Raw genomic sequence first — 13,934 nt, forward strand, 5'->3', positions numbered from 1 at the left:
TGTAACTAGTTTAAAATTGTTGTAATATTTTTCTTATGTTTGTAAATATTTTTTTATTTTTTGTAACTTAGTTCTTTTTTATTTTTTGTACTTTAGTTAGTTTATGTAATTGTAGTTATTTGTAGCAATTGTATTTAATTTATTTATTGATAGTGTAGTGTTAGGTTAATTGTAGGTATTTTATTTAATTAATTTATTGATAGGGTAGTGTTAGGTTTAATTATAACTTAGGTTAGGATTTATTTTACAGGTAATTTTGTTATTATTTTAACTAGGTAACTATTAAATAGTTCTTAACTATTTAATAGCTATTGTACCTGGTTAAAATAATTACCAAGTTGCCTGTAAAATAAATATTAATCCTAAAATAGCTACAATATAATTATAATTTATATTGTAGCTATATTAGGATTTATTTTACAGGTAAGTATTTAGCTTTAAATAGGAATAATTTATTTAATAAGAGTTAATTAATTTCGTTAGATGTAAATTATATTTAAGTTAGGGGGGTGTTAGTGTTAGGGTTAGACTTAGCTTTAGGGGTTAATCCATTTATTATAGTAGCGGTGAGCTCCGGTCGTCAGATTAGGGGTTAATAATTGAAGTTAGGTGTCGGCGATGTTAGGGAGGGCAGATTAGGGGTTAATACTATTTATGATAGGGTTAGTGAGGCGGATTAGGAGTTAATAACTTTATTATAGTAGCGCTCAGGTCCGCTCGGCAGATTAGGGGTTAATAAGTGTAGGCAGGTGTCGGCGACGTTGAGGGGGGCAGATTAGGGGTTAATAAATATAATATAGGGGTCGGCGGTGTTAGGGGCAGCAGATTAGGGGTACATAAGTATAACGTAGGTGGCGGCGCTTTGCGGTCGGCAGATTAGGGGTTAATTATTGTAAGTAGCTGACGGCGACGTTGTGGGGGGCAGGTTAGGGGTTAATAAATATAATACAGGGGTCGGCGGTGTTAGGGGCAGCAGATTAGGGGTACATAAGTATAACGTAGGTGGCGGTCGGCAGATTAGGGGTTAAAAAATTTTAATCGAGTGGCGGCGATGTGGGGGGACCTCGGTTTAGGGGTACATAGGTAGTTTATGGGTGTTAGTGTACTTTAGAGTACAGTAGTTAAGAGCTTTATGAACCGGCGTTAGCCCAGAAAGCTCTTAACTCCTGCTTTTTTCCGGCGGCTGGAGTTTTGTCGTTAGAGCTCTAACGCTCACTTCAGAAACGACTCTAAATACCGGCGTTAGAAAGATCCCATTGAAAAGATAGGATACGCAATTGACGTAAGGGGATCTGCGGTATGGAAAAGTCGCGGCTGAAAAGTGAGCGTTAGACCCTTTAATCACTGACTCCAAATACCGGCGGTAGCCTAAAACCAGCGTTAGGAGCCTCTAACGCTGGTTTTCACGGCTAACGCCAAACTCTAAATCTAGCCGTAAGGGAGGGGACACAGGGGCCCCTATTACTGGGCAGCAGAGGCAGTGAGAGGATTTGCACACTAAGGGAGGGGACACAGGGGCCCTATTACTGGGCAGCAGAGGCAGTCAGAGGACTTGCACACTAAGGGAGGGGACACAGGGGCCCTATTACTGGGCAGCAGAGGCAGTGAGAGGACTTGCACACTAAGGGAGGGGACACAGGGGCCCTATTACTGGGCAGCAGAGACAGGGAGAGGACTTGCACACTAAGGGTGGGGACACAGGGGCCCCTATTACTAGCAGCAGAGGCAGGGAGAGGACTTGCACACTAAGGGAGGGGACACAGGGGCCCTATTACTGGGCAGCAGAGGCAGTGAGAGGACTTGCACACTAAGGGAGGGGACACAGGGGCCCCTATTGCTGGTCAGCAGAGGCAGTGAGAGGACTTGCACACTAAGGGTGGGGACACAGGGGCCCCTATTACTGGGCAGCAGAGCCAGTGAGGTGACTTGCACACTAAGGGAGGGGACACAGGGGCCCCTATTACTAGCAGCAGAGGCAGGGAGAGGACTTGCACACTAAGGGTGGGGACACAGGGGCCCCTATTAATGGGCAGCAGAGGCAGTGAGAGGACTTGCACACTAAGGGAGGGGACACAGGGCCCCTATTACTGGGCAACAGAGGCAGTAAGAGGACTTGCACACTAAGGGAGGGGACACAGGGGCCCCTATTACTGGGCAACAGAGGCAGTGAGAGGACTTGCACACTAAGGGAGAGGACACAGGGGCCCCTATTACTGGGCAGCAGAGGCAGTGAGAGGACTTGCACACTAAGGGAGGGGACACAGGGGCCCCTATTACTGGGCAGCAGAGGCAGTGAGAGGACTTGCACACTAAGGAAGGGGACACAGGGGCCCCTATTACTAGCAGCAGAGGCAGGGAGAGGACTTGCACACTAAGGGTGGGGACACAGGGGCCCCTATTACTGGGCAGCAGAGGCAGTAAGAGGACTTGCACACTAAGGGAGGGGACACAGGGGCCCCTATTACTGGGCAGCAGAGGCAGTGAGAGGACTTGCACACTAAGGGAGGGGACACAGGGGCCCCTATTACTGGGCAGCAGAGGCAGTGAGAGGACTTGCACACTAAGGGAGGGGACACAGGGCCCTTATTACTGGGCAGCAGAGGCAGTGAAAGGACTTGCACACTAAGGGAGGGGATACAGGGGCCCTATTACTGGGCAGCAGAGGCAGTGAGAGGGGGACACAGGGGCCCCTATTACTGGGCAGCATAGGCAGTGAGAGGATTTGCACACTAAGGGAGGGGACACAGGGGCCCCTATTACTGGGCAGCAGAGGCAGTGAGAGGACGTGCACACTAAGGGTGGGAACACAGGGGCCCCTATTACTGGGCAGCAGAGGCAGTGAGAGGACTTGCACTCTAAGGGTGGGGACACAGGGGCCCCTATTACTGGGCAGCAGAGGCAGTGAGAGGACTTGCACACTAAAAGAGGGGACACAGGGGCCCCTATTACTGGGCAGCAGAGGCAGGGAGAGGACTTGCACACTAAGGGTGGGGACACAGGGGCCCCTATTACTGGGCAGCATAGGCAGTGAGAGGACTTGCACACTAAGGGTGGGGACACAGGGGCCCCTATTACTGGGCAGCATAGGCAGTGAGATGACTTGCACACTAAGGGTGAGGACACAGGGGCCCCTATTACTGGGCAGCAGAGGCAGTAAGAGGACTTGCACACTAAGGGAGGGGACACAGGGGCCCCTATTACTGGGCAGCAGAGGCAGTGAGAGGACTTGCACACTAAAGGAGGGGACACAGGGGCCCCTATTACTGGGCAGCAGAGGCAGTAAGAGGACTTGCACACTAAGGGAGGGGACACAGGGGCCCTATTACTGGGCAGCAGAGGCAGTGAGAGGACTTGCACACTAAGGGAGGGGACACAGGGGCCCCTATTACTGGGAAGCAGAGGCAGTGAGAGGACTTGCACACTAAGGGAGGGGACACAGGGGCCCCTATTACTGGGCAGCAGAGGCAGTGAGAGGACTTGCATACTAAAGGAGGGGACACAGGGGCCCCTATTACTGGGCAGCAGAGGCAGTAAGAGGACTTGCACACTAAGGGAGGGGACACAGGGGCCCTATTACTGGGCAGCAGAGGCAGTGAGAGGACTTGCACACTAAGGGAGGGGACACAGGGGCCCCTATTACTAGGCAGCAGAGGCAGTGAGAGGACTTGCACACTAAGGGTGGGGACGTACTTATGTTCTTGTCACTTGTCATGTGACACCCCAGTCACCTCTTGTGTCACCTGTAACAGTAAATGAGCAGTTACTGCTGTCACATTATGTGTCCCTATGTCACGTGCGCTCTGCTCTCACCTTTCCTCTCCAGCTCCGCGCTCCCAGCTCTGATGTATTTCCTCAGCCACTCGATACACAGCCCCTGTAGGTAATTCTTGCTACTCTCAGCCTGACCGACCTCTGGGCTGTTCCATCTCTGTGTAGTGAGCTGAGCCTTAGTCATTATAGGGACATAGATCCATCTGTCTGTATCCAGGGTGAAGAATTCTCTCCCATCATAACCGTACTGTGTATACCCCCTGGTGCTGCCGTCATCATACAGCTCACAGCCGTACATCCTCTGCACAGAATGAAAACCTGCACAGGATATAGTGATGTGTCACACAGGAGCCGCAGTGTGTGTTATACAGTATATATATAACAGAATTTATGCTTACCTGATAAATTACTTTCTCCAACGGTGTGTCCGGTCCACGGCGTCATCCTTACTTGTGGGATATTCTCTTCCCCAACAGGAAATGGCAAAGAGTCCCAGCAAAGCTGGTCACATGATCCCTCCTAGGCTCCGCCCACCCCAGTCATTCGACCGACGGACAGGAGGAAATATATATAGAAGAAACCATATGATACCGTGGTGACTGTAGTTAGAGAAAATAATTAATCAGACCTGATTAAAAAACCAGGGCGGGCCGTGGACCGGACACACCGTTGGAGAAAGTAATTTATCAGGTAAGCATAAATTCTGTTTTCTCCAACATTGGTGTGTCCGGTCCACGGCGTCATCCTTACTTGTGGGAACCAATACCAAAGCTTTAGGACACGGATGAAGGGAGGGAGCAAATCAGGTCACCTAAACGGAAGGAACCACAGCTTGCAAAACCTTTCTCCCAAAAATAGCCTCCGAAGAAGCAAAAGTATCAAATTTGTAAAATTTGGCAAAAGTGTACAGTGAAGACCAAGTCGCTGCCTTACATATCTGGTCAACAGAAGCCTCGTTCTTGAAGGCCCATGTGGAAGCCACAGCCCTAGTGGAGTGAGCTGTGATTCTTTCAGGAGGCTGCCGTCCGGCAGTCTCATAAGCCAATTGGATGATGCTTTTAAGCCAAAAGGAAAGAGAGGTATAGTCGCTTTTTGACCTCTCCTTTTACCAGAATAAACAACAAACAAGGAAGATGTTTGTCTGAAATCTTTAGTAGCCTCTAAATAGAACTTTAGAGCACGGACAACGTCCAAATTGTGTAACAAACGTTCCTTCTTTGAAACTGGATTCGGACACAAAGAAGGTACAACTATCTCCTGGTTAATATTTTTGTTAGAAACAACTTTAGGAAGAAAAACCAGGCTTAGTACGCAAAACCACCTTATCTGCATGGAACACCAGATAAGGAGGAGAACACTGCAGAGCAGATAACTCTGAAACTCTTCTAGCAGAAGAAATTGCAACCAAAAACAAAACTTTCCAAGATAGTAACTTAATATCTATGGAATGTAAGGGTTCAAACGGAACCCCTTGAAGAACTGAAAGAACTAGATTTAGACTCCAGGGAGGAGTCAAAGGTCTGTAAACAGGCTTGATCCTAACCAGAGCCTGAACAAATGCTTGAACATCTGGCACAGCTGCCAGTCTTTTGTGTAGTAAGACAGATAAAGCAGAGATCTGTCCCTTTAGGGAACTTGCAGATAATCCTTTCTCCAAACCTTCTTGAAGAAAGGAGAGAATCTTAGGAATTTTTATCTTATTCCATGGGAATCCTTTGGATTCACACCAACAGATATATTTTTTTCCATATTTTATGGTAAATTTTTCTAGTTACAGGTTTTCTGGCCTGAACCAGAGTATCTATCACCGAATCTGAAAACCCACGCTTTGATAGAATCAAGCGTTCAATCTCCAAGCCGTCAGTTGGAGGGAGACCAGATTTGGGTGTTCGAATGGACCTTGAACAAGAAGGTCCTGTCTCAAAGGTAGCTTCCATGGTGGAGCCGATGACATATTCACCAGGTCTGCATACCAAGTCCTGCGTGGCCACGCAGGAGCTATCAAGATCACCGAGGCCCTCTCCTGATTGATCCTGGCTACCAGCCTGGGAGAATGAGAGGAAACGGTGGGAATACGTAAGCTAGGTTGAAAGTCCAAGGTGCTACTAGTGCATCTACTAGAGTCGCCTTGGGATCCCTGGATCTGGACCCGTAGCAAGGAACCTTGAAGTTCTGACGAGACGCCATCAGATCCATGTCTGGAATGCCCCATAATTGAGTTATTTGGGCAAAGATTTCCGGATGGAGTTCCCACTCCCCCGGATGAAATGTCTGACGACTCAGAAAATACGCTTCCCAATTTTCCACTCCTGGGATGTGGATCGCAGACAAGTGGCAGGAGTGATCCTCCGCCCATTGAATTATTTTGGTCACTTCTTTCATCGCCAGGGAACTCTTTGTTCCCCCTTGATGATTGATATAGGCAACAGTCGTCATGTTGTCTGATTGGAACCTTATGAATTTGGCCTTTGCTAGTTGAGGCCAAGCTCTGAGAGCATTGAATATCGCTCTCAGTTCCAGAATGTTTATCGGGAGAAGAGACTCTTCCAGAGACCATAGACCCTGAGCTTTCAGGGATTCCCAGACCGCACCCCAGCCCACTAGACTGGCGTCGGTCGTGACAATGACCCACTCTGGCCTGCGGAAGCTCATTCCCTGGGACAGATGGTCCAGGGTCAGCCACCAACGGAGTGAATCTCTGGTCTTTTGATCTACTTGAATCATTGGAGACAAGTCTGTATAATCCCCATTCCACTGTTTGAGCATGCACAGTTGTAATGGTCTTAGATGAATTCGTGCAAAAGGAACTTTGTCCATTGTTGCAACCATCAATCCTATTACTTCCATGCACTGCGCTATAGAAGGACGAGGAACAGAATGAAGCACTTGACAAGAGCTTAGAAGTTTTGATTTTCTGACCTCTGTCAGAAAAATCCTCATTTCTAAGGAATCTATTATTGTTCCCAAGAAGGGAACTCTTGTTGACGGGGACAGAGAACTCTTTTCTTTGTTCACCTTCCATCCGTGAGATGTGAGAAAGGCTAGAACGATGTCCGTATGAGCCTTTGCCTTTGACAGGGACGACGCTTGTATTAGAATGTCGTCCAAGTAAGGTACTACTGCAATGCCCCTTGGTCTTAGAACCGCTAGAAGGGACCCTAGCACCTTTGTGAAAATCCTTGGAGCAGTGGCTAATCCGAATGGAAGAGCCACAAACTGGTAATGTTTGTCCAGAAAAGCGAACTTTAGGAACTGATGATGTTCCTTGTGGATAGGGATATGTAGGTACGCATCCTTTAAATCCATGGTAGTCATAAATTGACTTTCCTGGATGGTGGGTAGAATCGTTCGAATAGTTTCCATTTTGAACGATGGTACCCTGAGAAATTTGTTTAGGATCTTCAAATCCAAAATTGGTCTGAACGTTCCCTCTTTTTTGGGAACTACGAACAGATTGGAATAAAAACCCATTCCTTGTTCCTTTATTGGAACTGGGTGTATCACTCCCATCTTTAACAGGTCTTCTACACAATGTAAGAATGCCTGTCTCTTTATTTGGTTTGAGGATAAGTGAGACTTGTGGAACCTTCCCCTTGGGGGTAGTTCCTTGAATTCCAGGAGATAACCTTGAGAAACTATTTCTAGCGCCCAAGGATCCTGAACATCTTTTGCCCAAGCCTGAGCAAAGAGAGAGAGTCTGCCCCCCACCAGATCCGGTCCCGGATCGGGGGCTACTCCTTCATGCTGTCTTGTTAGCAGTGGCAGGTTTCTTGGCCTGCTTACCTTTGTTCCAGCCTTGCATTGGTTTCCAGGCTGGTTTGGGTTGTGAGGCATTACCCTCTTGCTTAGAGGATGCAGAATTAGAGGCTGGTCCATTTCTGCGAAAGGGACGAAAATTAGGCTTATTTTTAGCCTTAAAAGACCTATCCTGTGGAAGGGCGTGGCCCTTTCCCCCAGTGATGTCTGAAATAATCTCTTTCAAATCAGGTCCAAATAAAGTTTTACCTTTGAAAGGAATGTTAAGTAATTTTGTCTTGGATGACACATCCGCTGACCAAGACTTTAGCCAAAGCGCTCTGCGCGCCACAATAGCAAACCCTGAATTTTTCGCCGCTAATTTTGCTAATTGCAAAGCGGCATCTAAAATAAAAGAGTTAGCCAATTTAAGTGCGTGAACTCTGTCCATAACCTCCTCATATGGAGTTTCTCTACTGAGCGACTTTTCTAGTTCCTTGAACCAGAACCACGCTGCCGTAGTGACAGGAACAATGCATGAAATTGGTTGTAGAAGGTAGCCTTGCTGTACAAAAATCTTTTTAAGCAAACCTTCCAATTTTTTATCCATAGGATCTTTGAAAGCACAACTATCTTCGATAGGAATAGTAGTGCGTTTGTTTAGAGTAGAAACTGCCCCCTCGACCTTGGGGACTGTCTGCCATAAGTCCTTTCTGGGGTCAACCATAGGAAATAATTTCTTAAATATAGGGGGAGGAACAAAAGGTATGCCGGGCTTTTCCCACTCTTTATTTACTATGTCCGCCACCCGCTTGGGTATAGGAAAAGCGTCGGGGGGCACCGGAACCTCTAGGAACCTGTCCATCTTGCATAATTTCTCTGGAATGACCAAATTGTCACAATCATCCAGAGTAGATAACACCTCCTTAAGCAATGCGCGGAGATGTTCTAATTTAAATTTAAACGTCACAACATCAGGTTCAGCTTGATGAGAAATTTTTCCTGAATCTGAAATTTCTCCCTCAGACAAAACCTCCCTCATGGCCCCTTCAGATTGGTGTGAGGGTATGACAGAACAATTATCATCAGCGTCCTCTTGCTCTTCAGTGTTTAAAACAGAGCAATCGCGCTTTCTCTGATAAGTAGGCATTTTGGATAAAAGATTTGCTATGGAGTTATCCATTACAGCCGTTAATTGTTGCATGGTAATAAGTATTGGCGCACTAGATGTACTAGGGGCCTCCTGCATGGGCAAAACTGGTGTAGACACAGTAGGAGATGATGTAGTATCATGTTTACTCCCCTCATTTGAGGAATCATCTTGGGCAATATCATTATTTGTGGCAGTACTGTCCTTACTTTGTTTGGACGCTATGGCACAATTATCACATAAATTTAAATGGGGAGACACATTGGCTTTCATACATATAGAACATAGCTTATCTGAAGGTATAGACATGTTAAACAGGCTTAAACTTGTCAACAATGCACAAAAAACGTTTTAAAATAAAACCGTTACTGTCACTTTAAATTTCAAACAGAAAACACTTTATTACTGAATATGTGAAAAAGTATGAAGGAATTGTTCAAAAATTACCAAATTTTCACCACAGTGTCTTAAAGCCTTAAAAGTATTGCACACCAAATTTCAGAGCTTTAACCCTTAAAATAACGGAACCGGAGCCGTTTTTCAATTTAACCCCTATACAGTCCCAGATACAGTCTTTGCTAAGACCCAACCAAGCCCTGAGGGGAATACGATACCAAATGACGCCTTCTAAAAGCTTTTTCAGAGATTCTTAGATCCACACACATGCATCTGCATTCCCTGTTCTCAAAAAACAACTGCGCATTAATGGCGCGAAAATGAGGCTCAGTCTATGACTAGAAAGGCCCCCTGACTGAAAAAGGTGTCCAATACAGTGCCTGCCGTTTTATAAACGTTCCCCAAGATTATAAATGTCAATTGTTAGCCTAAATTTGAATAATATGCACAAATAAAGCAATCGATTTAGCCCATAAAAATGTCTACCAGTTTTTTAGCCCATAATAAGCCCTTTATTCTGTTTGTTTTTGACTAAGAAAATGGCTTACCGGTCCCCATGAGGGGAAATGACAGCCTTCCAGCATTACACAGTCTTGTTAGAAATATGGCTAGTCATACCTTAAGCAGAAAAGTCTGCTAACTGTTTCCCCCAACTGAAGTTACTTCATCTCAACAGTCCTATGTGGAAACAGCAACCGATTTTAGTTACTGTCTGCTAAAATCATCTTCCTCTTACAAACAGAAATCTTCATCCTTTTCTGTTTCAGAGTAAATAGTACATACCAGCACTATTTTAAAATAACAAACACTTGATAGAAGAATAAAAACTACATTTAAACACCAAAAAACTCTTAACCATCGCCGTGGAGATGTTGCCTGTGCAACGGCAAAGAGAATGACTGGGGTGGGCGGAGCCTAGGAGGGATCATGTGACCAGCTTTGCTGGGACTCTTTGCCATTTCCTGTTGGGGAAGAGAATATCCCACAAGTAACGATGACGCCGTGGACCGGACACACCAATGTTGGAGAAATATATATATGTGTGTGTGTTATATACAGTATATATGTGTGTGTGTGTTATATACAGTATATATATATATATGTGTGTGTGTTATATACAGTATATATATGTGTGTGTGTTATATACAGTATATATATATGTGTGTGTGTTATATACAGTATGTGTGTGTGTGTGTTATTTACAGTATATATATGTGTGCTTTATACAGTATGTGTGTGTGTTATATACAATATATATATATATATATATATATATATATATATATATATATATATACAGGGAGTGCAGAATTATTAGGCAAATGAGTATTTTGACCACATCATCCTCTTTATGCATGTTGTCTTACTCCAAGCTGTATAGGCTCGAAAGCCTACTACCAATTAAGCATATTAGGTGATGTGCATCTCTGTAATGAGAAGGGGTGTGGTCTAATGACATCAACACCCTATATCAGGTGTGCATAATTATTAGGCAACTTCCTTTCCTTTGGCAAAATGGGTCAAAAGAAGGACTTGACAGGCTCAGAAAAGCCAAAAATAGTGAGATATCTTGCAGAGGGATGCAGCACTCTTAAAATTGCAAAGCTTCTGAAGCGTGATCATCGAACAATCAAGCGTTTCATTCTAAATAGTCAACAGGGTCGCAAGAAGCGTGTGGAAAAACCAAGGCGCAAAATAACTGCCCATGAACTGAGAAAAGTCAAGCGTGCAGCTGCCAAGATGCCACTTGCCACCAGTTTGGCCATATTTCAGAGCTGCAACATCACTGGAGTGCCCAAAAGCACAAGGTGTGCAATACTCAGAGACATGGCCAAGGTAAGAAAGGCTGAAAGACGACCACCACTGAACAAGACACACAAGCTGAAACATCAAGAAATATCTCAAGACTGATTTTTCTAAGGTTTTATGGACTGATGAAATGAGAGTGAGTCTTGATGGGCCAGATGGATGGGCCCGTGGCTGGATTGGTAAAGGGCAGAGAGCTCCAGTCCGACTCAGACACCAGCAAGGTGGAGGTGGAGTACTGGTTTGGGCTGGTATCATCAAAGATGAGCTTGTGGGGCCTTTTCGGGTTGAGGATGGAGTCAAGCTCAACTCCCAGTCCTACTGCCAGTTTCTGGAAGACACCTTCTTCAAGCAGTGGTACAGGAAGAAGTCTGCATCCTTCAAGAAAAACATGATTTTCATGCAGGACAATGCTCCATCACACGCGTCCAAGTACTCCACAGCGTGGCTGGCAAGAAAGGGTATAAAAGAAGAAAATCTAATGACATGGCCTCCTTGTTCACCTGATCTGAACCCCATTAACAACCTGTGGTCCATCATCAAATGTGAGATTTACAAGGAGGGAAAACAGTACACCTCTCTGAACAGTGTCTGGGAGGCTGTGGTTGCTGCTGCACGCAATGTTGATGGTGAACAGATCAAAACACTGACAGAATCAATGGATGGCAGGCTTTTGAGTGTCCTTGCAAAGAAAGGTGGCTATATTGGTCACTGATTTGTTTTTGTTTTGTTTTTGAATGTCAGAAATGTATATTTGTGAATGTTGAGATGTTATATTGGTTTCACTGGTAAAAATAAATAATTGAAATGGGTATATATTTGTTTTTTGTTAAGTTGCCTAATAATTATGCACAGTAATAGTCACCTGCACACACAGATATCCCCCTAAAATAGCTAAAACTAAAAACAAACTAAAAACTACTTCCAAAAATATTCAGCTTTGATATTAATGAGTTTTTTGTGTTCATTGAGAACATGGTTGTTGTTCAATAATAAAATTAATCCTCAAAAATACAACTTGCCTAATAATTCTGCACTCCCTGTATATACGTTCCTTGTTTTCAAGAAGGCACTCACTGGTCTTTAGTGAAAAACAATTTTTAATTTTTAATTCATATCAAAAAGCAAGTACATCCATAACGTTTCGATGTCGTTATGACATCTTTATCAAATGTTCTGCCAGATTTTTTCTACTTTGGGAACATGATTGTTCTATGTTGTTGATACTGGCAGAACATTTGATAAAGATGTCATAACGACATCGAAACGTTATGGATGTACTTGCTTTTTGATATGAATTAAAAATTTTAAATTGTTTTTCACTAAAGACCAGTGAGTGCCTTCTTGCAAACAAGGAACGTACATATTTTATGTGAAGTGCACCCTGGCAGTTGTGGTAATGTAAGACTGTGCTTATCTCTTTTTGGCGGACATTTATATATATATATATATGTGTGTGTGTCAGTGATGTGCAGTGACGTCAGAGGCTGGTGAGGCAGTGGCTAGGAATCGGACACGCCTTCATTCTTTAGATATCCTTTGTTGAAGAAATAGCAATGCACATGGGTGAGCCAATCGCATGAGGTATCTATATGCAACCACCAATCAGTAGCTACTGAGCATATTAAGATATGATTTTCAACAAAGGATATCCGATTTTCTTCATTCATTTGATATCCTTTGTTGAAAATCATATCTAAATATGTTCATTAGCTACTGAGCATATTTAGATATGATTTTCAACAAAGGATATCAAAAGAATGAAGAAAATCAGATATTAGATGTAAATTGTAAAGTTATTTAAAATTGCATGCTCTTTCTAAATCATGAAAGAAACAACTGTACGTTTTAACCAAAGGAGTGCCATTGGTCCTCACTCCTTTGGTTAAAACTTTTAACCAAAGGAGGGAGGACCAATGGCAATACAAAAATTTCAAAATTAAGTTACTGTTACCCTTGTAATACAAAACTTACCCACTAATAATATAGTGGATTGGTGTGGTGCTATGTAGTTAATATTAATTGTGAACAAGACTTTGAGAGAAGGTTAAGAGAACCTAATCTTCAAAGGAAGGACTACATTAACAGCACTCATGGGATTAAGTAAAAAATGAGTAGGTCTCAAAATTGCAAATATACCTTGAATATGTGTGGGAACAAGGTGACCTTATTAACACTATATGAAAGGGGGGGGGATAAATTAAAACATAACTTTTAATATGCAGATAAAGATTAAAACTGGAATCACTTTATTAAAAACACACTTAGGATTTCTCATTAGGTATGTAGTACTGTTGCATAGTAAAAGGTAATAGTGTGCTTTAGGTGCTTGGTTAAATCACATAAAACTGACGTATTGCCATTTGGGTAAAGCAATTTAATGTAAATAACCTGTATAAATAACCTGAGAATGTCTAAATAACAGAAATGTCAATGTCAATTCTGCTATTTAGACATTCTCAAAATTCTGCTATTTAGACATTCCTCAAAAAAGTATTATTCCAGAATCCATTTCCTTCTCCCAGTGCCCACGTGAGACTGAACTTCACTGAAGTACCAAATCAACCTGAAGTTCCCAATCCATAATATTAATTTATTCCCCAATGAACCTCATGGGCATTAAATGGGGCTGGGCACTGTGGGCACTGTGACTGCAGTAGTAGCTGGGCTGCTTGGGCACGAAACCACTTGTCAGTGTCAAATTGTCAATTACATGTTCTGGTGTTAGATATATATAACTTCCAAGGTCATTTGTTCAAGCAAATATGTTTACAAAATAAACAAACCAGTCACCCAGTTTCAGCTAAAAACAAATAGAAGAAAGCAGCAAAATGTATTGTGTACTCTTTAAAAAGACTAATTTCTGTTCTCAGTTTGCATATAAAGTTTCAGATTGCAAAACATACATTATTTTAGAAAAGCGAATATATTGAAATCAATTTATATGTAGTATACTGTGACTGACTGTGAGGCATCCTAAGTCGAGGGCAGTCAGTCAAAGTGACACTGAGTTGTGTGGTCTGGCTGCCGCTGCGGGCCTGGCACGCCACACTTAAGTCACACTCAGGCTTAGCAG

General features: G+C 43.6%; 1 protein-coding gene across 2 annotated transcripts in view; it reads right to left on the reverse strand.

The window, feature by feature from the left end:
* LOC128667034 (H-2 class I histocompatibility antigen, Q9 alpha chain) overlaps positions 1-13,934 on the reverse strand; it is a 448,039-nt gene that overhangs the window by 240,449 nt on the left and 193,656 nt on the right. The window contains exon 3 of one of the 2 annotated variants that reach the window (XM_053721896.1): positions 3,811-4,089. The exons of the other annotated variant lie outside the window; for it this stretch is intronic. Coding sequence (XP_053577871.1) covers positions 3,811-4,089 — 279 coding nt within the window. The remainder of the gene's footprint in view (positions 1-3,810; positions 4,090-13,934) is intronic. 2 annotated transcript variants of the gene reach the window in all.

Source organism: Bombina bombina, chromosome 7 (genome assembly GCF_027579735.1).
Source record: "Bombina bombina isolate aBomBom1 chromosome 7, aBomBom1.pri, whole genome shotgun sequence".
Taxonomy (NCBI): Eukaryota; Metazoa; Chordata; class Amphibia; order Anura; family Bombinatoridae; genus Bombina; species Bombina bombina.